At 38.6% G+C, this 26,556-nt stretch overlaps 1 protein-coding gene across 1 annotated transcript in view; it reads right to left on the reverse strand.

Annotated features, from left to right (window-relative positions):
- HELZ (helicase with zinc finger) overlaps positions 1-26,556 on the reverse strand; it is a 70,324-nt gene that overhangs the window by 10,241 nt on the left and 33,527 nt on the right. The window contains exons 15-26 of the mRNA XM_010159604.1: positions 22,677-22,855; positions 20,980-21,098; positions 19,217-19,362; positions 16,508-16,655; positions 13,419-13,602; positions 12,303-12,531; positions 8,835-9,039; positions 4,788-4,839; positions 3,778-3,971; positions 1,235-1,442; positions 671-747; positions 1-535 (exon numbers count right to left, since the gene is read on the reverse strand). The exon at positions 1-535 is cut by the window's left edge and continues 54 nt beyond it. Of these exons, the coding sequence (XP_010157906.1) occupies positions 1-535; positions 671-747; positions 1,235-1,442; positions 3,778-3,971; positions 4,788-4,839; positions 8,835-9,039; positions 12,303-12,531; positions 13,419-13,602; positions 16,508-16,655; positions 19,217-19,362; positions 20,980-21,098; positions 22,677-22,855 (2,276 nt within the window). The remainder of the gene's footprint in view (positions 536-670; positions 748-1,234; positions 1,443-3,777; positions 3,972-4,787; positions 4,840-8,834; positions 9,040-12,302; positions 12,532-13,418; positions 13,603-16,507; positions 16,656-19,216; positions 19,363-20,979; positions 21,099-22,676; positions 22,856-26,556) is intronic.

Consider the following 26,556-nt stretch of genomic DNA (forward strand, 5'->3'; position numbering starts at 1 on the left):
TCTCTTCAATGAAGTTGTTCAAGTGGGTTGGCAGAACAGGGTTGTGCTGTGCAATAGGCCTCAAAGGATTACTGACTTCTTGTAACATAGGTGGGGGGTGTTGTTCTGAAATCACAGCATCTACAGCAGGAGAATGTGGTCGGTGGGGAATTGGATTATTAAAAAAAGATTGGCTGGGGCCTGCCTGGTAAGCAGGGGAAAGCTGTGAAGGTTGTGGAGGCTGCTGATTCAAATGATTATGCTGCTGAACTACCTGGCTTTGCTGGGGTGGCATTTGGTTTTGTTGTTCAGGCAAGTGATTTTGTTGTTGACTTAAAAGGTTTTGCGGCTGTTGCAGAGGATATGGCTGCCTTGGTATCTGTGACACGTGCTGGAAGTGGCGACTGGGAACTGCATACTGTGAGTGGGGTGGGGTGAGATGTAGGTTCAGCTGCCTGGGGTTAAGAGTATCTTTGCGATGAAATTTAGCATTAGGATAGCCAACACTGGAACGTGACTCTGGGCTTCTGTTCTGAGGATTTGCTTCTAAGTCAACCTAGAAAAAGAGAGTGGGAAAAATTTGAAGATTCACATTAACAAATGACACACATGTCAGTAATGAATAATACATTAGAGTTTTTTAAAAAAGAAAAACAAACACACACAACACACGCAAAGAAGACAAACCCACCTGCTTGGATTCCACAGGTTTCTTCTCAGGTGTTCGAATTTTACTGATTTCAGGCCCAGCAGTGTTTTCACTTTTACCTAACAACATTTAAGAAATTAATTAATCAGTTTCAAAGGAAAAAATAATTATTTTGGGTTTGTTTTTCCAGACACAGGAAAACTGAGACTTATTAGTATTTACAGCATCACAGACATTTAATATAATTTACCCAAATAAGACTTTTCCTTTATTCTCTGCACTTTGTTCATTAATCATCACTAAGTAGTTCTTCCAACTTAATCGTAAACAACATCAGCAGCAGTTAGCACTGGACTGCAGAACAATGACAGACCAATTACACCCTAAACAAACGCACACCCCAACTTTGATTATTTCCTCCTCTGAATCTCACAGTATCTTAGTTATTCTGTTTGTAATGGCAAATCACAGGTTATTTCCCCAACTCTGTAGATCCCTTGATTTCACTTATAAGAGAGAAAGAAAAACATACTTTTAATAATACCCCATTTAAGCACAAACTCCCTCAAAACAAAAACAATTTGTAATGCCGTTTCAACAACTAACCGTTCCGACTTTGTTCATGTTGCTCCTTGTCTGGATGCTGAAGCTGCTGCTGTCCTATGCTAACTGGCGAATGGTGTCCCAGGCCGTACGGGATAGGAGACCCCCGCCCATGTGCCTGTAACAGGTTCATGTTATATGCCATGGCTGCTTGATGAGTAATGATTCGAGGGTCAACTGCAAACCTACCCTGATACCCCGTCCACGGCACCTACGTAATGAGAAAGAAGAAACACGGATGCCATCTGTTAAGGCGCGTCAAGGGAAGTGAAGTAACGCGCACACCGGTATCATGTCGGTAAGAAGCCGTGTTCCATGCAGCAGATGATCTGACACAGGAACGCACGACGACGGGTGATGCTGGAAAGGGGGAGCAGTAAGGGCAGGCCGAACAGTGAGGGGCAACGAGCAGAGACTTTGGAGGACCACCCTAGGCAATAATGTCTGTAACGAAACCATTTCTTGTTCCACTGGTTTCAAAACTCCGAGAGAAAAGACTGATGGACAAACTGTACTTGAATAAACTTTACATTCATCTCTTTTTTAAATACACGGAAGTGGGTGAGGTTTGAGAAAATAAAAAGCCCTTTCTCCTGGTAGTTAAAGAGAGATGAGGCTACGTCTCAGCGGGGGAAACAGAGAGAATCCTCTAACCTGAGGAGCTCCTTAAGGTCATTTTACCTCCCAGTGCTGTAACCTCCTGACACAGGATGAGCAGGCACACCACCCCCCCGCACCCACAAGACAGCGAGTGGAGTGAACCGGGCCGCGGGCAGGAACGAGACACCGTCTGCATGTTACGAACGACAGGGCCACTCCAACGTGTCCGTGCTACCAGACACGGGTACTACTGGGGGTCTTCCAAAATTTCTGAAGTCAAATGCACCTCCTGCAAGCATGTAAAAAAGTCAGGGGTTTTTACAATATTTTAAATTTTATTCCTAAAAGGACTGCAAAGACGACAGCTCTGGATCAAATCAGTTCAATCTCGCCCTGTGGGGAATTTATTAAAAGGAGGAAAATGTATGAACAAGAGGAGAGTGCAGGGAAAGTAATCGTCAACACTCAGGCTGCCAACGCATCCGTTACTGATGACAGCAGAAACCTCCTCATGTTTTTACCTTGGATATGGAAACTGCCCTAAACAAAGCAAAGAGATCATTTTATCTTGCATGAACATAAACACCTTTTACTTCAGTCCCTACTTGTTTTAAGTGTAACAACTTTCATGCAATTCTTTGTTTAAATTAGTATTTGCCCTTGAAATGTGCACCTTGAACTTTAGCTTTAGGCTACTACCGCATCTATACAGTCTCCAATCAGCTCCAACAGCTTCTTCTCCAGAGCGGCTGCCTCATTAGTACCTCAGCCTTCCCACTGATTTAAAAAATCCATCCTCAGGGAAGGTGAGTTCAAAATGCTTATTTTTAATCCATTTCTTTTGATTGGAAATACATAAAAAATATATTAACCTTGGAATAATAAGACATAACTTTTAAAATTATCTTGCTTTGATATTAATATAATGTGAGCAAGCATGACAAAGATACAGCTGCTGGCCTTCTCACTGCATTTAAATTTTTCCATCAAACACAGATTTCTAGTAAGCTAGGAAAAAAGAAAATTCCTTGACCTAGCAAAGAAAACTGATCTGTAGCTGCCAGCTGATCCAAGACACACAACTGAAACCAGAGTTTCTGCAGCAACTCCCCTACAGAGCAGCCATAACCTAAATTACAACAGAGGACTTTTATAATTATTAAAAAAACAAAATAACTGTGTGCCAATGTCTAGCATTACAAAAGGAGTTAAACACATCTGCATGTGTGGGTTCCATGTCCTTCGTGTCTTCAGGAGTTGTGCCCAACACATTCATGTTTCTCCACAACATCGCTTCTGCAGCCTTTGCTCTTTCCTCCCCATTCTCCTCCTGGAATATGTGACTGTGGAGGTTAAAAATAAAGCAGAGACTGCTTCTTTAATTTGTGTCAGTTTTGGTGAGATACTTTTATTTGTAATGCAAAATTCCATATAGAAGTGTTGCCTAAAAGACATGATTAGGGATCTTCATTGTTTCTCAAATGTCATCAAGGCAAAGTATTGGAGAGGAAACTGGTTCTGGAAGTAGAAAACATCCCATTATGCTTATTTTCCTTATCACTTCACTTCAGACACCTTGCACTGCAGACATCCAAAGCTGGTAATTTAAACTGTATGAAGCCAATAAAGAGAAACAAGCTCTGTCTGAATCACCTACGTCTCTCCGATGATTAAGAACTGGACTAGGCAATTAATTCAGATGCAAGTATCTCAAGTCAGATGAGAGATCCCACTAGTGTGCCTAAACCTAGAGCTGAGAAAATACACCAAATTACATGAACATGAAATTGCTTTTAGGCCGCCTGGAGATATTTGTGGGAGCAATGTAAGCACACATATTTGAAGTAAAGCGCTTGCAAAATATTCACTCTCTGATTTTGCCATTCATTTTTGTACATACAATAATTGAGGGGAGGTGGGGGGGAAAACAGAAAATTAATTCTTACAGGCAAAGGCACAGACATGACCATATTTCCTCCATAGACAGCAGGTACATAGAGAATACTTGTCCCAGTGTGTGGATCTATCCTTTGAACAGGACTTGGAGATTTCCCCAGATTGGGGTGAGGTCCCAGAGGAGGAGGGGGAGGAGTATATGCTCGGATAGGATTTCCAATTAGAACAGAAGGATTGGGCTGAACTGAAAAGAAAGGAAAAAAAAAAGATATATACATACAAAAAAAAAGATGTACACTCAAAAAGACTATGAAGACTGTTTCTTTTTCCATCTTAATAGCATCTATTTTTATCAAGCATGTGTGCCACACTCCAACTGCATAGGTCCGATAAACTCAGGGAAAGCATTAATCAAATGCTGTATCCATTTCAAAAATTTGAAGAGGCAGAAAATACAAACTGAGATACAGGGAAACAGGTAGCTACTAAGTGCATTACCCAAACCAACTAAATATGCTGACAGTCAGAGTAGCTGTTAAACACTGCATCAAGAACTAGAACCATGCTCCTTTCTTTAGCAAGGAAGACAAGCTGTAAATAATGGTTTTTCAAATTAATAACAAAATTATTAAGCTGTTGCACCCTACCTTGCAAAAGTATGTTCAGTAACATCTGGATATATGACAACACAACCTAAGTTCAAAATCCATCAAACATCAGTGCATGCAGTATGATGTCCCAGCGCTCACAATGCGAATACACTGGCACAGTATGTTACACTACGGATTGCACACACAGCCATTTGTAAGAGGCCAACAACAACGCTGTGTTCAATGCTCTAACGTCAGGGTGCACAACACCTAGAAAGGGACAGCCTCAGAAATACCTAATGTCCTCTTCACAGTCTACAATCTGTTTCCCAAATGCACACAAGAAGTAAATGGCTTTCAAATACAGAACAGACCAGATACTCAATTTGTGTCAAATTACTATCAACTCCACTGAAGCCAAATCAACACGAGCTCTGAGGAATTCCTTCAGTAACAGCAGAGATACTTACCAATTCCATCAGGTGCAAAATGGTCATTCTGGTTATGAAGATGGATCTTGCCCTTTAAAAGGAAAAGCAATAACAGTAACATTTATGTAAACCCAAGTTTTTTATTTCAAGTCAACATTACAATTAAATACAAAAGAGTTTGAAAGAAGTGAGCCCAACATCATCTTCTTACACATTCAACAGTCCACTTCCACCACATGACTATGAATTCATGAAGTTGGACATTAAATTACACTAATTAAATTGACCTGTAGGTCATTACCAGTCCCTCTGGGGGTACTCTCTCCCAGGGACTTTGCCCCCATTTTATTTCCCAGTCTCACTTCTTTGAGGAGGAGCACCAGTACTAATGTTACCCTCAGTATTATTCTTCAGTACCAGCTCTTAGCGGAAGCATGATCCATTTTCTCCTCCAGATTTCAACTCAAAAACCTTGGAGACCAAGTAGCTGCTACCAGTTTTACTCAACTGCTCACCCAGCCTCATTAACCACTGCCTCCCTACTCCACCTCCTGCATCTGCTTCAGGACTTGATCCCTTAGTGACTGCTCCCCGCAGGGTGCAATATAGTAGACTGAAGAACCAGAGTGCTCTGGGAAAACTGGTTTTCCTTGCTGAACTGTACATTAGAAAAGGAGGTTAACAGAACTGAGCTATTCCTTCTACATCCTCATGAGTTTACAGCATCAACTAATTAGTCAATATTCATAAAATGTGAGTACATATTCAAAGGCTCATATGCTCTTAAGTATTTTGCAGAATAGGAATGCCTTACTTAACCTGGACCTAAGTACATTCACAAATTTAAAATAAATCTAAAAACCCTTTGATGCTGCAAAACTTTCCTTGCCCAGGAGATAAGTCCAGGCAGTTTTCCAGCAGTCTGAGCAAATTAGTCAGGGTACAGATACAGGTTGTTTGACAATGTTGACTCATGCATAAAACAGATTAAAGAACTGGTCTCTGAATTACCCTCTCGTTTTAAAAATAAATTATTGAAAAATAAAATAATAATTACTTTTCACTGCAGTACTTAAACAAAAGAAACCTGTTTATTCACTAAAGCAAGATTCAATCTAAAAATGTAGAGGAGCTACATGCCTCAATTACTCATGGTTAGTACAAGACATCTCTGCATCTGTTATGCTGTCAGTTAGCATCAAGCTATATGTGCAGAAGTCTAACAAACCCCTCTTCTACCTATCATACTTGTGTTTTATAGGGGCCAAATTTTAAAAAATGAAATAGCAAATAATTACATACATTCGTAAGAACAGCTGTCACGTTGAACAGGAGCTTCAGCATGTGACGCTGCCATATCAGTAAATACAAATCAACTGGGGCCATTTTTAAGTTGGAGAAGGCTTTCTTTTGTCTTCTTTTATTTTCCCTTTTTTCCTCTTAATAGTTTTGATGGCTTAATGGTTTTAGAATGGTCTATTAATAACTTAACCGTTATCGTTTCTCAGAGATTTCCAGCTCAAGGTTCATTTCCCTACCCATCTACAAAACACCTAACTACATTTTAACTGATGGCAGTTGAGAGCACTGAGGACAGATACACTCATCTTCCTCTAAAAACTGCTCCACCTTCAGAGCATGAAAACCCACATTATATAAAGCCACTTAGAGGAAACTCAGACCAAGGTGTAGGTACCTGACTTGAGGCAGTTGAGTCTCGTCACTCCGGTACCCCCTTTAGTCAACAGACCAGAGAACATCATATTCTCCAGAGACCTAACCAGAGCTGTGGTCCTCGTGGACTGCACAAGCTGTCTAGGATGATGAATCACAACTAATCACCTGAATCTAGGCCTGAACGCTGGAACACAGGCAGTGTCTGGGAGACGAGTACAGCTGTAAAATTCAGGGCCTAATTTACTGCACACTAACTACCCTGCGGGAAGCTCAGAGTTCTGAAAACTTCCTGTTTCCACATCATCACCTTTAATAAAGGCTGTGCCTATCCGACTCTGCTCTTCCTCCTGCACTTCCACCGTCCCCAGCCAAGCACACACGGGTGAAGGCAGATGCTCTCAGAGACAGGGCTGCCATGAACTCAGCACAGCAGCCCCCAGCGAGCCAGTCCCTTCTTAGCTGTTGGCTTCTCAGAGAGCCAGGACGGAAACCGGTGTTCTTCTTTACAACACATAAACAGCACAGAAGTTTTCATGTCCTTAAATAAATCCAAGAGCAATTCTGATGTATAGGAAGGTGCCCTTTGTAGAAAACCATTTTTGCCGCACATGAAAAGCAGGCCCTGAATTGCACAGAAGCCCATAAACTCACCACAACACACTGTATCAGAGGCTGTTCTCATTTTTTCACTACAAAATACACCAGCACTAGGTTTTTAATCTTTCGTCTTTTAATGTTAAATATTGTACCTAGGAGTCCTAAAATAATCAAAGCTAACCATCTGCTTTTAAAACTTGAGCAAAGGGAAATGTCTCATGTAGCACAGCCATTTTCTGTGTATGTTTGAGTATTACTTGCTCACTTCTGTTACTGCACATGCTAGCTGCCAATTGTATTCAGAGGGAAGAGATTTCATTATAATTATGATATAGGTGGTTAAAACACTTCAGATCTTAACCTGAAAAATCCAGTGCTGGCAGTTTGAGAGGGTCTCTTCTGATTTCTACAGCACAAGTGCTTAGCTTACTAACAAACGGGAAGACAAATGAACAGAACACTATTCACAGCCTCCCACTTCCCCCATATCCCCTTTCTTTTAATGTGCTATACATGCATTTCCAAATACTTTCATTTTAGGCAACAAAAATTATTAATAGTGATGTTCTATTATTAAAGAAAATGCACCAAGGCTGAAGCACTCATGAAAAATGAGAGCACTGCAATGACTTTTTAAAGACAATAGGTTTTTTAATTTATGGTTTGCTGTAAGCCTGGTGTTTTGACACATGACTAGATGCTTTAGAAAGCTGGTGTTTGTTTCAGAAAGTAACGCATCTTGATGAAGAAACCAAATGTTCTCACTTAGAAGCTCTCTTTTGGGAAGGACTGCCAAAGGGAAGGCTTTCCTTTTTGTACTGTTAAAGTTAAAAAACCCTGTCGTGAAAATTTCATTTAAATGATACAGCCTGCAACAAAAATGCAAAGCTATGGAAAATACGTATGTTTCTTCCTTCTTATACAACAGAATTCATCACAAAGCTGACAACCTGCGTTTTAGTTGCACCTCTAAACACAATTTAATTAAATTATAACTCAAAGGAATTGAAATAAACTACAAAGAACTATTAAAATAGAATTAATTACTAATATATCACCCTCCAACATTTAGTGTCATTCTTTATTGTGCTAAGGAAGCTTTGCATTTTCATCCCTTCTTTACCTGCTTTTATAAAAACAGCTGATTAAATTACCACTGAGTGGTAATTTCATCTCTCTGCCCTCCTGATGCTATTGAAATCTGGTCTTCTGAAGGATATTATCAGTGCATGAATCTAGGCAATATACTGTTTTACAACATATTTTTTAATTAAATCAAACAATTATCTCACATAAGTCCCTGAATTTAAATGTGATTTTTAGATCAAACCAAATGACTTCTGGCTGTTATTCTACCGTTTCCTTACACTCCCTGCCACTGTCTACTTCAACTTGCTGCTTCTCAGAGTACAGTCAGAGCACAAGCTGCTTGGCATAGGGATTGCCTCATGTTCAGAGGGTTTACTTTGGCTTATCTAAACAGTATGGCCAAGATCCATGGTTGAAGTTTGCCAGGGTCACTGCAACGAAGTCAATGAACATGCCAGAAGTGACCCAAGTTACCCATTCTGGTAAGGAAAGAAGGCTTGAACAACCCCAAGCTATATTGCTAAATATTGTATTATGATACAAGTCTAGAGCTTTCACTTGAAAACACTGAGGATCCCTCTGGAATTTGCATTCCTATCTGATTGCATTGATGCCTTTTTAAAACAGACAGCTACTTCCATAAACCTTTCATATCATTTCTCAAAAGGCATTTCTACATTCACTTCCACTTTCTGACAAAATTCATCATCAGCCATACTTTACCTTTGGAGGTGACTGCTGTTGTTTGGTGGTATTTGCTGAATGCTGATGCCGAAGAGCTCGGGGGATAAACTCAGGAGCCAGTGGGTTCAACACGTAAGTTTTCTTTAACTCCAAAGCTTCCAACTGAGCTTTGATCTGTTCAAATGTGATACCATGGAGACTTTCGTTCTCATGACATAGGGCAATAAACCTTTCCCAAAATTTCCTATGGAAACAATTTTTAGAAACAATAAAAAGGAGTAAGACTTCATGGCTGCTTGTAAAATCAAAACAGATTTAATGTAACTGTGTGGCATTTTTATCTTTTGCGTATGCTCATTTTACACACCAAGCCATCCATCCATCCTGCAACCTGATCCAGGCCTCTGAACCCCACACCACAATGCAAAGCTCCCCAGTCATTTACGAAGGACATACAGGTCTGTCCATGCATGACGGATTGAAGCACTGGGTGTATAGCACATCTAATATTAATGCCCCAGACAGGTCTAACTTGGAAATTTTTCCTAAAAAAACCAAACACAGCAAAAACAAATCTTAAAATTCTAGAAAGTATGTGATTTATGGAATTAGTTAAAGCTCAAATAGTGACAGGGATTATATAGGTTCTCAGTCTCAGAAAATGCCAAAAACATTCTCATGCATTTAGGCAGATCATTCAATTCCAGTATCACAGATACCACAGTTGAGATACACCCTCCAAACTACTCTTGCAAAACACTTCAGAGTCATGTGAAGATTAACATGTCAAGAAAGCAAATAAAATGATAAATTTCAATGTGTCTCAGATACTTCTCTAACATATAGAACAGATTTCAAGCCAGAAAGACAACCAACAGTTGACACATGACTTTCTCTATGAAAATTCTGTATCCAACTTTCTGGAGTGTGGAGGGGTTATTTAAACCACATAATCAAAGAACATTCCTACCTTTCTTCTGCTTTCTCATGACATGTCTTCGTGTTTACAAAAAATTTTTAACATCCACAGCAGGATGTATACAGAAATTTTATCCTTGTAATGATTTTTTTTTTTTAACCTCAAAGGAACTTTCTGGGTGAAGTTACTTTGGTTTAAAAGGTATTTAAATAAGGCCTGAAGATACCACTTTAAAAAAAAAAAAAATCAAGAGCAATGAGTGTTACTGAAAAAGTGGATTAAAAAGACAACGAGTTTAAAGGTGCACTTGATTATTAACCCATTCTAATTTACCCTTCAGTAATAAGGCCTGGCCTATAAGCAAGCCTGTTACACCAGTGTTATACCAGTCCCCCCAAAAACCTGTAAAATGAGAGATTGCTGCACACTAATTTTAACAGCAGTGTGGCATTTTGCTGAATAGCTGTTCTTTGTGGAAAAGAATAAATGTCTCCCTTGCAAGAATACAGTAATGTTACTGATGAGTTTAAGAACTCAGAATACTTTTCCTTAAAAGCCCATCTTCTGTTGTGATTTTACACAGGCCAAAAAATTCTCATTTAAAAATTAAGGATACAACGTGGCCCTTTTTCTGCACTTCACTTTAAGGCAAATACACCTTGCAAGGTTTTAAGTGAGGCTTAAAAACCAAAATGAAATACTTCACTGGATGCTTTAATGATGGAACCCCCTCTGATTAATCAATTCAGTCACCAAACCTACTGCCAAGCACCAGAAATCCACTGAGACCCATCCACTTTTGCTTAGAATGCCCCAAGCATCTCTCTACACCTCGAACACTTGTACTGGGGTGTAAGAACAGAGAATAAAATAGTGCTGTCTCTGTCTTACAGTGTGCTCTGCAGTTTAAAGGGAGTGTCTGCCAAAACAGCCCTGTCTAGTCTGATCGTAGCACACAGAAATGTAATGATTACCCTGGGCATACTTCATAAAGCTCGCTACAACTATCATTACAGAGTCTTGACTCATTTTGACAGGTATTAGAATATTTATAAAATTCAAGTACTCTAAACTTTTTTGAGGTCTGTTTTTCCTAACGAAATGTCACTTCTTTCAGACTTCTATACTCCTGTTATACTAAAAAAGAACCATCTTTCTAGCAGCATGCCTGAGCCCCTCCAGCACTATTTTCAAAGAGTCAATGTTCAATTATTCAGTGAAACAAGACAATGGCGTATTAAAGCGAAAGCTTGAGATACATCTTAATAAATCTCCAGTGCCCCTTGGTTTTAATTATCTTTTTGTTTTATGATTTTGAACAGCTATACATACATAAACAGCTGCCCAGTCTTCAAAAGGCAAACTCAATCCCTAACTGCCAAGACTGTATCTTATGTACCATGCTGATAGCCTATACTTAGGTTTTAGTAAGTTTTTGCTTGCCCTATTTCAGATATTTTGAAAGCGTCATGCTTGAAGAAACTGCTGAGCCCCCACATCTGAAAACTGGGTCCCCTTGGGTATCTAATTTAAAACCTCAACACTCAGGCTTGAGTGAAAATTCAAGAGATTATCTTCCCCACTGGGATTTAGAGAGAATGAGGGACATGGTCAATCTCCAACAAAAGCTCTATTTAGATTGTTAGAGAACCAATAACAATCCTAGCTGCTAGCTAGGCTAATTAGGGATTAATTAAGTCTCTGACTTAGGTAACACTGCACATCCTGAACCCCAGTGCAGGGAAGAGAAGCAAAATGTATCCACCAAGAGTAATTTCTGAACAAGCAGGAAGATAAATCTCAGTCAGCAGAGCACAGCAACCTCTACGGCTGCATGGTGTCTCTCTGCAGGGCAAGCTGATGAACTGGAGACTGCAGCAGCAGACTGGAACAGCCACTCCTCGTGTGTAGATCAAGCGCTCAGGAGGCACAGAGCTCTCCCGCATCAGTCAGTGACATAAATCACATCGTGTCTAAAAAACTAAGCAGGTAATGGGAGGGAGAAGTGCAATAAAACCACAACCATTATTTCTCCTTCCATAAGATGTTATTAGCAGTTTGGAGCAGATCCCTGTATTAATGTATGGATACTCTTGATGTGTCCCCAGCAGACAGGTGGTTAAGTTCAGGTTGTATTTCATAAATGCAATAAACAAAGGTTTGGTTTCTATTTGGGTTTTTCAATTCTAACCTTTGAAAACCACAACCATTTTCAATACAGTAGAAGAACACTGTTCAGGAAAGTAGAATAGAACATGGATATAACAACTAATACGTATTTTTAGCTGCATTATAATTTAGTCAGTGCAGTGTTTCCTCTCTTTGAGAAATATGCCTCAGGGTTTATCTCTGATCATCTCAACATTTCGGCTCTTCCATCGAAAAAGAAACCTTTGAAGAACAAGAACTTGGAATCCTTAACATCAGTGTTTACACCTCTTTGCATTTTTCACATTTCTTCATTTAAGTCCATAAAAAGTAAATTCACTCAAATCTTAATGAGTTTTTTCCTAGAGCCATGAAGACATATAAAACGACATTTTCTAGATTCCCTAACCCTCATTTGTTAGGGAACATATAAAAAGTACCTGCATCTTCCAATGGAACATAAAGCAATAGGATCTCCCACCACAGCTACCAAGGATTGTGCTCTTGTAATGGCAGTGTTGAGAAGTTTGTAATTAGACAGAAAACCATAATCCAAGTCTTCTGTTGAATCCTCCAGTAACTGCTCTTTCCTTTTAATTGGTGTTTGCTTATGTTTGCACGTATGCCGTGTTCGTACAGTGCTGAGAAACAAAACTCTGAACTGTTTTCCTAAAATGAAACAAAAAAAACAAACATCTGAGATAATTGTAGCTATTTCTGCTAGTAACACAAACGGATCACTGCACCTGCCAGCCAGATTTCACACCTAGATACTCTGAACAACTGATAGCTACCCTTCATATGAAGACCTTTATGCAAGAATAATAAGATTTAAAATTTTTAAAAGATGCACTATAAATAGCATACTCTATTACAAGAATATTTCCTCTTTAAAAAAAATAATTTTTCATCTTGATATTAATCACTCCAGAACTTTGTAAAGATAATCAGCATTTCGCAATGTTGCCAATCAGCCAGGAACAAAACTTGTATTTATTCAACCTTAAAATAAAGAAACTTCTGGGCTTTCTTGTTTCATATTTTAAAATTTCTCAAATATGAGCATCTAACAAAAAAAAACAGAACACACCACTCACTGTCACTCAGTTACTTTATCATCTTCCTTTGTTTATTACTGACTAACAGTACAACCTAGCAACAGGCTATGCCTACACAAAATTCTTGTTATCCATGTGATTCCAGAAAAAGATACCTAAATTTGTGGACCCTTTTTGCAGTCTATTCTACAAATGCAAAAATCGGTAAAACCTTTTGAGGCTAAAGCCTTGTTACATTTTTATTCGTAACTCTGGTTTTCCCCTTCCAATAAAAATCCCATCAGTTTTCATGTTTTTCACTAATTTATTTTTTAAAGATAAATCTCACATCCATCATTTTATTGCTTTGGTAGTCAGTGTTGGAATAACATGTAATCAGCACACTTGCCAGCTTCATTTTGATACATCAGTTTTTATGGGTTATATCAGAGCTCTCCTTTTGTTCTGATCCTTTTTGACTTCCTTAGCATATCTTTGAGACATACAACTGTGACTTACCCTGAACATTTAGCACTCTCTCTACACTGACATCAGACAGTCTTTTCTTCCGAAGTTCAGCTCGAATTCTAAATACTTGATCAGCATAAGGTGTTACGACACCTATACTGCCATCATCCAACTTGCCCCAGGCAACAGGCCATTTTCTTCTTAATTCTTCCACACGCTCTACTACTTCAAACACCTAAAAAGAAAGTCAGAATTCTTAAAAGCATGCTCCAGTGAAGATCATTCTTTGACAAGGAAAGAGATGTTGAATGTTAAAGCTATAAAACATTTACTTGTCACAGTATTACGTAGCCTTACTGAACACGCAATAATACCACTGTATTCTATAGTGATACTCTAAAATATCATGTATTAAAACAATGTATTTACCATAGAGCACTGGTTTTTAACCTTGAAATAAAAGTTTACTCACAAAAATGTCACCTTGAAAGTACAAGCTGGAAAATTACATAAATAACCTTACAATTCAGGCTTATATTCTTACTAAAATGCCAAGTGCAGTAAAACCCTTCTTATCATATTTTATCTAATTTCCATAAGTAAATATACTGCCTAAATAGGGATTATTCTGGATTTGATGTGTGTCATATTAGAATTTGATAGCTCTAGAAAGAGAATGTGTTTACCAGAGCACAAGCACTTCCCGTTCCAAAGGATACCATCAGGAGTTTCAGATTATTCAGATGAACTGCTAGTTCATCTCTATGAAACACTATTAAATGTGCTACCTGAGAAGACTAATAAGTAATAAAAACGGAAAAGTTTCAGACTATTCATCAACTGCTAGTTCATCTCTATGAAACACTATTAAATGTGCTACCTGAGAAGACTAATAAGTAATAAAAACGGAAAACCTCCTCCTGTGATGAGACAGGCTTAAAGCAACCTCCTGCCAAAACGTGCCAGGCAAAGCAGCTTGTTTCAACACACTGAACAGAGGTACTGCACCGTGGAAGGCATTTCTGAGTAACTTTCTGGAAGGTTTGTGGGTTGGTGTTTTTTTTATATTTATATTCATTACAGCATTTAATAAAGTCAATGTGTCATTCAATAAATATCTTTCCAGCTATTTAAAGTATGATAGTTGGTGAATGCAGTCTTCCTATAGCATCAGGAATGCAAGCTCAGCCTCTTACGGGAGCTAAGCAGAGAGTCTTTCCTCCAAGAACCTCAAGTACTCTTAACTTTCTTCTCTCTATTAATCCAGTTATCTTTGGCTGTGGGAATGAGACATTAAAAATAAATTTAATGCTCTCAGCTGTTATATTATCTCTTCTTCAAACTGCTAAGTGGGAATTGTGGGAACATCTCTGGACACGTCAGGAACAAGAAAAGTGATACAAACCACAATGGGTATGTACAACAGCATAAAGCACAGGAGTTCCTCACTGGTAAAAATCTGTTGTTTCATGCTGACTTCTTACCATCAAATATCTGATTATGAGACACACATTCTCATTTAAGTCTATATTTTATTTTAAATTAATATACTGGGGCAGATTATTAGAAAACCACAGGAATTTAGAAAAAAAAAATTGGAGGAAATTAGTAAAGCAAAAAAGATCTGTTAATCCTTAAAAAGTCACAAATAGTTTATTTTTGGTATTTTGGATTTTAGGAGGGCAGTGGAAATATGTAACTTTTCACAACATAAATTCTTGTATTTAAAAGCCAGTTCTACGGACAAGTGAAAGTAGAATAAACTTTTCTATCGCAGCACAAATATAATGATGTTCTGTAGGTATTTTGGCAAGCTTTTCTGAAAGCATATAGCTTCTGGCTACTCAGTTAGAATTAACGCCATATGGGGAAATTTTAGAATTAAGCCCAAAAAGGGGAAGCGTATTTTCCAGATTAATACTTTATATAAGCACCAATGAAGCAGAAGATGCCGCGATGCAAACGTCCATTAAGGGTCAAACAGAACAAAATATCTCCCTCATCATCTGAATTTCAGTATTCATGTTGGTGTTTAAGCAGCTGTTGTCCTTCATTTCTGCCTTTAGCTATTAATGACTCACGATTCTCAGACAGTTCCTTGGCCATTGAAGATATTTTTAGGTTTTTTACAACTTTTTTTAAATGGCAAAGCCATCCAAGTAGATTAATAGAAGTAGTCAGGTGCCTTCATTTTTTTCAGTGATGTGTCCAGAAGTCATTGGAGCTTCTTAAAGTAGATATTTTAATACATCAAAAAAGGCATAACAAGTGCAGCATAATAACAACGAAAACGTTTAAAACTCTGCATCAGATGAACTGCACCATGATCAGCAAGGGGAGAAACAGACAACTCTGCAGTGTTTCATAATAAACACTGCCGCTAAACTGTGACTTAACTCCAGTTAAAATTCCTCATTAGTTTAAGAAAATTAGTACTATTTCTTTGTTTTTCTTTAAATGTCAAGACATTTCTTAAGACCTCTTCTTGGTGGGAAAAAAAGAGTTGAGTCAACTCTCCCCTAATTTGAGATGACTGGAAAAAAGCATCTTCCACTACGAAAGTATTGGAGTGGCTGGGTGCATGTGTTTGATTTTTGTTTGGTTTTGGGGTTGTTTTTTTTTTTTAACTCAAGGGAAGGAACGAGAATTAATTTCTGAAGAATACAAATAAATCTATGTGAAACAAACATATTGAGAATAAATTCTCACTGAAAAAAATCAGTTAGACACTGATCCTAAGCATATTAAAGTGAGTATGAAATGTTACTCCAGAGGACTCTTATCTGAGTGGGAACATTTCTACAACCATCAAAGAAATCTTAACTTTTACTTCAAATTGCAGTTACTCTCAGTTGCTAAGATACATCCATCACATTGTCACAAAAATTACCAGGAAAGACATCCTGAAGAATGAGCCTGAGAGAACTATATGCACTTGCAATTTGCAAAGAAAAATAATCAGAAGATAAATTAGTGGAAATGTTTACTACATTTGCTACTTTGTGTTTAGCAAACACCACGTTCCTCTCTCCTAGCAGAGGACAATTTGTGTCTTCCACCTACAGTGAGCATAAACCAATAAATGTGGGTGGAGGGGAGCTTTAAGAAAATAATCAAGAATAAAGCTAAAGAAGAGTTACCTCTGCATTATTGTAAAAAGCTGTACTGTTTTTTTCCTGCACATCTTCTCCACGTGCTGTGAAGAAAGTCAAAGGGTAGAAATCTTTGTGTGCTGGCTGCTTTCCACTTGCCATCAATTTGCCTTCATAGAAAAGTTCAGATGTATAACTGTAACAAGGGAAAACAGAATAAAATGTGGAGTCTACATATGAGCTCACTGATGAAATATACAAATTTCTGATAAAATATGCAAACACAAAATAGTTCATAAGGAAAACACAACCACCAACTGCTATTCTGCATCTTCAAGTGATTTCTCTGAACTGAAAACATTAAAATATGCTTTTCCAACACTTTTTCTACCAAGGCAATAATTTCTTCCAATCTAAAGTTCAACAAAATTTCTGACATGCTCACTCATGTTTCCCTTGGAAGCTCTGGTGGCTTGAAACTGGGCAAAAGGAACACTTGCTCTCCAGGACTGGTTATTCCCCAGGCTGTCTGGACAATGAGCCTGCCTACATCAGTTAAGAGTTGTTGAACTTGAAAGATGAATTTACTAAAGATTTCACGCGTGCTTAGCACAACACAGGCCAAGCGTTCAGCTTTCAAGCAAGCTTTTCCTCTCCAACTTCTACTCCAGACCAATCTATGCTGCCAGTCTTCAGAAACACAACCAGAACAACCTCAGCTGGCAGCAGGCGTTAACAGAAATTGGCTGACTGAAAAAGAAATGAGGCAAGAACTACATTCATGGTGAAAATTAGGAAGGAAGGCAAACTGAACACAACAAGATGAAAAGCCAGCGAGAAGAGACTGCAGATTACTATCGGTAGCACTCTAAGTACTGTATAACTATCTCATGCACAACAGAGCTAAACTAATGTTCTGGCTTCCATTAATTAAGGAATTCTGATATAATCCAACTTCTGAATGCTCATCTTCCAACCTTAATGTTCTGTGGATACAGGAAGAGGAATACAGCCTGCCGTGAAGCAGGGCACCATGCAGTCCGTGGGCCCACTGAGTTCTTCCAGGCTTCCAATTATTGTAGCTTACGACGTAAACAACCAGTCATGGAAAGCTGAAGAAACTAGTCTGCTACCAAATCACCAAACACCTGCAGCCCACTGCTGACCACAACTGGCTTACACTCAACGACCCTGAAGACGACACAGCTCTTCTGTGGACTGAGTTTCAGCAGCAAACTGCTGCCCATGAGCAAAACTAATAATTTCTTCTGCAAATTACCCTGAAGATGACACAGCTCTTCTGTGGACTTGGACTGAGTTTCAGCAGCAAACTGCTGCCCATGAGCAAAACTAACAATTTCTTCTGCAAATTAATTGTTAGTAATGAGTTCTCATTAAACGATAAAACACCCTTTTCTACAAAGACTGGTTTTTCCAATTACAGCTCCAAAGTCAGGCTGAACTAATGGCTTGTTCTTGCCTTAATTTCTTCTGGTCTCTCTACTTCAGTTAGGTAGGTATGATCCATGAGCTCATGAACCATCTTCCTCCACTTACTCCTGTCTCAAGTGCCATGGTCCCATTTGTCAGGGGAAATTCCACATTATAAAAAAAGTAGACTTGAGACAATCTCCTGAATGGCCCACCACCAGAGTATTTAGCAGGTCTCACTTCACATGGCAATACCTTCTAGCGGAACGCGGCCCACTAGACTCTCACCAGACAGCCGACTAACCCCAGCAGCACCTCTGCAATCCATACCTCGGTGTTATGGATCCTCCTAGGAACTCACTGAACTCCAATGGCTGGAGTGAATTTTCATGACATTTCCAAGGCAAATTTCACAGAAGCGATCTCTTAACCAAAAGCTGAAAATGACCCTTCCTTTTCAGATTCTCTCTCACTTCAAACTTACAATTTCAAGAGATGTGTAAGAAATTTAGCATCACTCAGCCTCTAATTACAAAGTCCAAAAAATGAAAACAGAATAAGCTGTGTAACCAAATATGTTACATTCTGACTTTTGATTCCCTAGAGCACTTAAATACTTCTGCTTTTGCTTTGAATATAGTGATAACCTAGTTAGTCTGACTGGATACCAACATAATATTCCTCAATACATATTTGAGCCAGGATTTAAACTTCAGCATTTTTCCCCATGATTGCACTTATTCTTTCTAGCACAGCTCATGGATGAGCTCATTACACTAGCAGCCATTAGTTTATCATAGCATAAAAATGAAAACCCACTGATTAATTTGTCTTGAAAGAAGTAATTAAAAAAGACAACAGAAAAGAAACATGCTCAGACAATTAGGTCAAATTTTGTTCATAGCTGTACATCCATACAGTGTAACTCCTTATAGTGCACACAGCTTACCATTCCAAGGTAATCCACCCCAGTAATTCTAAAACCTGAAACAGTTCAAAGAAACACAGAAACACTGCACAGTGGTTAAAAAAGGACAGTTAGCTCTTCTTTGGCTCAGTGTGCAAGTCTTGCAGCTAAGCATCCCCATGTGAATGAGGGGTCTGGAATGCACAAGTCCAACTGAACCCCCAGCACCTGCTCTAGGAGACTGAATTTCAACTGAGTAACAAAGAATTACTCTAATAATTAACTTTGAAACAACTAAGATTTCATTACAGAAACACACAATGCTTCTCTCATCATTCAGTTGTGCTTGGCTCAGAGTTGTTTTGTTCACTCACAGCAGTAAAAGAAAAGCATGATACAGTGAAAAAGTTCACACCTACTTGATGATAGCTTCATGGGAGCGATAGTTCTCACACAGCAAGATCCTGCATGGAAATTCTGCAGGGTAGTGCTCATAGAGCCGGTCAAGCAATGAAACATGAAGGTTTCTTTCCCTGGCAAATTCACTGTAGACAAAAGGACTGAGCTGTAATAGACACACACATACAAAGAAAATGTAACTAAATATGTGGACTTGGAATTTCATGCTCCCAGCATATGTACTTTGCATCAAACAAAAAAGAAACCTTACTTTTACTGTACATTCATGGTTGGAAGACACATACCATGGCTAAGTTTTTGTAACTATTCCACAGAAATGCCCATTCCTACTGTAAAAGTGACAGAGGACCAGCATGCTCTTAAAGGAACAGTAAAACATTCAATAACTACATAAAGAAGAGGGAACCCTTATATCTAAGTTTTTTCTGTGTCGCTTGAACAGATGAGTAACTCAAAGCAGAGAGCTGTCTGACCAAAAAAACCCACCATAAACAAACATACACCCCCCACACACAGCACCCCCCCTCAACAGGCTGGGTGGAGAATGGATTGAGAGCAGCCCTGAGGAGGACTTGGGGGTACTGGTGGACAAAAAGCTCGACACGAGCCAGCCGCGTGCGCTGGCAGCCCAGAAAGCCAACCGTATCCTGGGCTGGATCCAGAGCAATGTTAGAAGTTTAGTTTTAAATTTTAGTTTTAGAAATTTCAATACTGAATATCTCACAGAGTAGCTTCTGTAAGAGTCTGAGCTGTAGAACAGCTCTTTATGCACACAGCCTGAAACACACAGGTCAAGACTCCAGCCATCAAGCTGGGCTGAGGTGATCTAGCCTGAAGTGGTAAGAATTCCAATCTCTTAAAAAGCACTTTTGAGATCTGTATTTTAAAAGTACTATCCCAGTCACTGGGATTACTATGACCATGATTTGAAATTATCTAGTAGTATTAAATCATATGTGGCAACACTACTCCAAGTTTATTACTGTACCAAAGGAAACATCCACTCTACTGCTATTGGGAAATGTCAAGAATTCAGGGCAAATCTGTAAAAACAAATAAATCTGGCCTGAATCAACAAAGTAGGTAACATTGACTTTTCCAAGCATGCTTTCTCATGTCTACAGGCTGCAAAATGACATGCAAAATCAGCATTTTAAACTCTAAACTCTTTAAACCAAGCAATTCCTAGGCACATCACAGTAACATAAAGGCACTGGTTAGTTTCCGTTTCCTGTTTCTTACTTATTCAAATCCTTACCAGATTATGATGGTTCTAATAAAAACAGAAAGTTGTCTAAATCATAATACACATCCTCCATATTCCTCAATTCTTTCAGAAATCAACAGGGAATACCAGTCATAAAATGTAGGAGAAACTCCTACCCTGACTGTAGTAACAACTATCCCCATGTCTCCTACAAATAACATCCCTTGAGTTTTCCTTGGCTTCCCCATCTATTATATGACCAGTCAACTCTATGCATCTCCCTTTCAAAATGAAAATTTAATTGCATATAGTTCAGTGGTTGAGCGGGCCCAAGTCTGTTCGACCACAGATTTCCTACGTAACCCTCGACAACTCACGCACGTTTTGCCTCAAGCCCCTCACTGGGACAACAGCACAATCTCACTTGGCAGGAATACTGTGTGTCCGTAGCAGAGACCACGAGGTATTCACATCGCACAGAGACGGAGCAGATAAATACCTCAGAGAGAGACAGATATATACGCACTTTACATTCAGATATTCTATAGCTCTTACCTGCATGTGGTCTCCAGCCAAGACAATTCTCGTGTTTTTATTAGCTAATGCTAGGGGCATAATAGTTTCACACTCCATGGCCTGCGCAGCTTCATCTAGCAGAATGTGTGTAAAAAAACCTGTAAAACAGAGATATCAGCAAACAAATGAACCTGAAATACGATAAAATAAACAGTGATAGCAATACAAGGAATTGTACTAAAAGTTCTGTATTTTGATAGCAACCAAAACTAGAACAGAATCAGCATGGCTTACACAAATCCATTTCTAGCAACTACCAAAAACCTCACAAACAATTTTCAAACCCATCGAATAATGAACAGTGGACAACTGGTTCCCAGTGACATCAGCAGCAGCCCACCGATCTGCCTTTTCGTCTGCTAGACGTGAAGTACAGCAAGTGTTTTACCTGAGCTCTCCTCGTACCAAGAGGGAACGCCTCTTGGCAGGCCTCCCGCGCTAGGTTTCTCAAATCTAGGAATTATTTCATCACCATGAGGCTTAAAGAGCTTTGGACAATGGCAATAAAAAGGATTTCCTCATGTACCCGAGTCTTGTTAAGTATTTTGTATACTACATTTCCCATTACAATTGCACGCATACCTGAGCGCTTTGCTACTTATGGGCTTTAAGGAATTGGGGGGGAAAGGAACAGAAGTTGAAGGAAAATTTAAATTCAATCTTATGATAATATTGGACCAAAAGGTTTTTTGCAAGGGGGAATCTATGCACATGTACCTGAAAAAAATGGGCCACAGTGGAGTTATATTTTATGAAATGTAAATTCAGGATAGGTATAGAAGAAAAGCATTTTTATACACCGGTATCTATTAAGGTTAAAAACAAAGTATTTGAGAACTTAGTGTAACATCCAATTAAGATTATATCCATAAAAGCACAGCAGTTTTGTTTGGAAAACATGAATTTCATACAGCGGCACACATGTGACTGTGGCATGACTATACACATCTCACCAAAGCAGTTACTTCCATCTAAAGACCTGAAAATATTTCCCATCAATTCCATATTAGCTTTCTCTAAAGCAACAAATGCCTAAACATAGCCATAAAAAATTAACCCTAAAAACTTCTGTAAAGAAGTTTCACATCCTCCAAAAAGCAGATGAATTTAATTTGGAAATTAAGAAAACAACAAACCTTAAGCAGCCCCTCCCAACACACACACACACACACCCCCCTCCAAAAAAAGCGCAGTTAATTACATTTCAGTCTAGAAAACAACCCTGAAAGTATCACATTAAGGTGGCATGGGTTTGTATGTGTGGGAGTTGTTTGCAAAGCTACACAATTCACAAAAGAGAAACACTTCGTGTGTCTTATGCTTACAGGCTCCACTGAGTAATTGACCTTAATGAGCATAATAGTCAAAGTCAGAATCTCAAACTGAATTTTCCCTCTTAGATCTCAGAAACACCAGATCGTAGATAGTACTGCTCCTTTCTTTTTTTTTTTTTTAATAGGAAAAAATCAGAATAAGCAAAAGGTTAATTTGAATGCCAGCAGTTTATAGCTTTGTAATAAACATTCATTTTAAAAGAAAAAAATAAAGAGAAGACCATTTTAAGATTTATCATCGTTTATTTTTTAACAGTTCAAAGAACTGGGTAAGGAACTGACACTGGTAAGAGGAAGATGATTCTCCAAGCACAGACCCTTCTCGTTTAGATATGATCTTACCTGGTTCAAGATCCAGTTGACATAGATACTGTGATGTATTTAAAGTAACAACTACTACTCGTTGCTTAAGAATATCTTCTTTCTGTGGCATCTGAAAGGTGGAATGTGTGCTTGAAATCAAACAGTACTGATGCACAACTGGGTGGACAGTCTTTACCCAGCGATTTCTGAAATATACCCTAGAAAAGAAAAAGGGGGCTTATTTCCCATACAGTTTGAACATAGTGACAGCCTAATATTTCAAATGCTAATACTCTGTTTTATGATAAGTAAAAGTAATCTTCAGGAAGCAAAATGTCACAATTGTGCAGAATTACATGCTAAAATATTATCAAATGTCTTGGATTTACTTTCCATTATTTGCTGCAGTGCAATACTACATACATGAACAGTTACCAAGGATTAATTCCCAAGTGAAAATCCGTAAATTCTTCATACACTTAAGTTATGCAACAATCACATCAATATCCATTTAATTTCAAACTCTAAGTAAACTCATTTTAAAGAAATATTTCCTCAGCTTAAATACAAATAAAAATATAGCCCATAGTCTTGGAACCGAGATCTCTGCAGTGGTCTGCACATTTCATCAACTGCAGCAATGGGGTCTTTAAAAACATATTTCAAAAAACATTAATAAAACCCTGTACTTCCTCTGAAACATACTATGTGTGTTCTGATTTCTGAGTACCAATCAGGAAGTATATTCATAGTATTATCATGCAGGGCCATAATCATGATACACTGTATGAAAGAATGAGAAAACAGTGCCAAAAAGAATGGCTAGAGTCTAAAATACCAGGACATTGCCGGCAAAGCCCTGGGCTTCAAATACCTTTCTGTGACACGTAAGATAATTTTAATCACCCTATCATTAAATCAATGATGAATTTTTCTTAAAAATTGATGAAATGTTCCAGCCAGTCTAGCTAAATGGAAAAGGAACTCGGAAGACACTAAGAGTACGCCCCAGAAACAGAGTACAAGTAACTCCACAGAGGTGTACAGATATAGCCCAAACCACACCAGCTGAGGATCTGGATAAAGGAGTCAAAGGGTTTCCCACTGGGGTGTTCCTCAAAAATATAATCTGTATCAGGTAAGAACTTTGAATCTAAAGTGGAACCTTTAAACTACAGGAAACTATTGTGCAGATATTAATATTTAAAGTTATTTTAATTTATTTCCAAAGCAATTAAGATTAAATGATTTAAACTAATTTTGGTTCTAAATATGGGATTTAATGCTGTTTGGTTTATCTATTCATTATTTATTTTATTCCGATTAATCTCTCCTGCACCCATATTACAAATCCCAGATCATTAACAAAGTATTTGGAAGGCTGTAATCATGCACCTAAGTATAAAACATGTCTGCACTGGCTGGACGCTGGCTATCACGTGTCCACCCATGTTTGAAAACTACAGCTCAGTTCCACGTAACGTGAGCTAAACAATTATTAGGATTATAATAAATTTGGGTTGTGAAAACACAACGTCCATGTTGGACAACAAACAGAATGGCACACGAAGCAGTGCAAAGGCACGGCAGCGTTGTGAATGGCTTTGTGCTCTGCCAACGCAGCCAACTCATGGCACTTGCTGAGCACAGGTAACTCCGGTTAAGATGAGGGTTCGCTGCACAAGCAAGCAGCAGACTCCAGAGTCGTTCTCAGAACACGAACCTCCTAATGTTACCCCAGTATATTTATTATCAGCCATCAACTTGATAAGATTTATTTGATACTCTGCTGTTACATCCATGTAACGACACAAAGCCATGGCCTAAAAGCTAGAACAAGGCAGTAGGAGCAAGATAACCCCTGCTCTGTTTATCCCAGCCATTCAGTCAGCTTGCAGACGATTCAGTTTCTCAGTTTTAACTGAGGGTAATACTTACCTACCATCTCACAGGGGTACTGTGAGGATTAATGAGTTTATTATGAGCTTATGTTTGTAAAGCACTTTGAGATTCTTGGATGAAAGGTGCTATTGAAATGCAAAATATTATGGTTATTAGACATTATTATACCACGCACTGTCTTTTATTACAAAAATTCAACTATGTGTGACTCACTGATCGGCTGACAGCATTTCAAACTGCATTGCTGCTAACCCATTAATTTCTTTTATTTTGATGTGAGATCAAAAAGGTATCCCAGAGCTATTATTCACCACTGGCATAAAAACACCTGACAGACGCGACTACTTCGAAAATGTCGTGATATAAGTAAGCCACACTAAACAAGGGATTTCTTTCTCAGGTGCAATTTGGGCTAATAAAATCTCCTGTAATTTCATTATTAGGGCTTTTTTTCCCAAAGTTAGAGGAACCCATTACAAAAATGGGTTTTACGAGCTTAACAAAAATCTTAACATTTCATCCTGCAACATACCTTTAACTTCTGATTAAACTAGCAACTAACCTCCTGATCTTCATACCTGCCTAAGCAAAGTATCTGAATGCCAGCAGAGTCAGGCAGTTCCTGATCAAAGCATTCATTAAGACCTGCAACACATTCTGTTAGTGTGCAGCCACAGCTACAAAGACGAGCGAACTGCAGCTACAAAACAAAACCCCAGCCACAGCTCAGGTACGAGCATATTTTCTTACATCATGCGCCTCACATCAAGACTTTAATTCTGGAAGAATGAAAACCTTGAAGGCAAAGGTTTACCCAAACCATAGGCAGTGAAGTGACTAGCAAATACACAGAGAACCATATTGAAATGGAAATCCCAGAAGATTATAAATATTAAAGATTAGGGACTCAATCTTCTGCAAACAAAAGCACTGAATATATCCACTGTACTTACTAATGCTGGGTTAACATGCACAGAATCTGCATTTTGCATGCAAATTCATACCACCTTTATTTCTAAAGGTGGCATCTGGATATCTACCACAAGCGCCCTCATTTCTGCAGACCTCTAGCCGACAAGGCAAAGGATGGAACAAACTGGCAGATAACCTGTGTTTCCATCAACCTTCCAGTCATTATGTCAAAAAAGAAATTTTCCCAAATATTTCTATTAGATGTTAGTCAAACTGAGTATCTCCTAATCTTTCATGTTTTGCTTCCATTGATAAAGCTCCACCAAAATATCAATTAGTACAACAGCCTATTTGCCCAGGTATTGAATTTATATCAGTAATTAAGGTTCACAATCATTTCCATGTTCATGTTTAAGGCTGGGATTGCTCCCAAATCACTTTAAATACACTTCTAAAAGTTAATAAGGGGGGAGGTCTAGAGTCAGAACCTCTGAGGGAGGCTAAACAGAGTTTCATTTGCAGTCCTGTCCTACAAAAGCGACTTCTACTTCTCATGAGTCCATACAACAGAGTGAATGAAGACTAAATTTAAGTTCTTCAAAACTTCTTTTCCCTGTTCTGAACTGGAAAACACTAATTCCTCCCAGTTCTTGATAAGACCACCAGGATTCTCCCTTAAGGCTGTGCTCCAAAAAATTCTTCTTGGATAAACTCCCATCCCAGCTCCTCAGATTTCGTGCAGTTATTTCTCACCTGAAATCCCTCAAGCAAAAAGAACACTGAAGCTTAGAGGAAAAAGAAACTAGCAGTCTAATTTCATGTCTCTGTTAAAAGACCATAAAATACAAAAATAAAAACCTAAGTAGTCCCAAGAAGCCTACAGAAAACTTTAACAGCACCTGATTTCCCTCCTCCATTTCTTTTGATCCACCTCCAAAGAGAGGCTCATTCTCACAAACACGTATGCTGCTTGGGATGAAAAAACATATGAAGAACCTGTCTTACAACTTGACAGTTAACTTTTTTAATCAATCTTCCTTTGAGGATAGCATAAGATAGAAGCTAGAGTTTCAAGAAAAAAGTAATTAGCTAAAGAGGCATTTAT

This window comes from Eurypyga helias, unplaced genomic scaffold (genome assembly GCF_000690775.1).
Source record: "Eurypyga helias isolate BGI_N326 unplaced genomic scaffold, ASM69077v1 scaffold4949, whole genome shotgun sequence".
NCBI lineage: Eukaryota > Metazoa > Chordata > Aves > Eurypygiformes > Eurypygidae > Eurypyga > Eurypyga helias.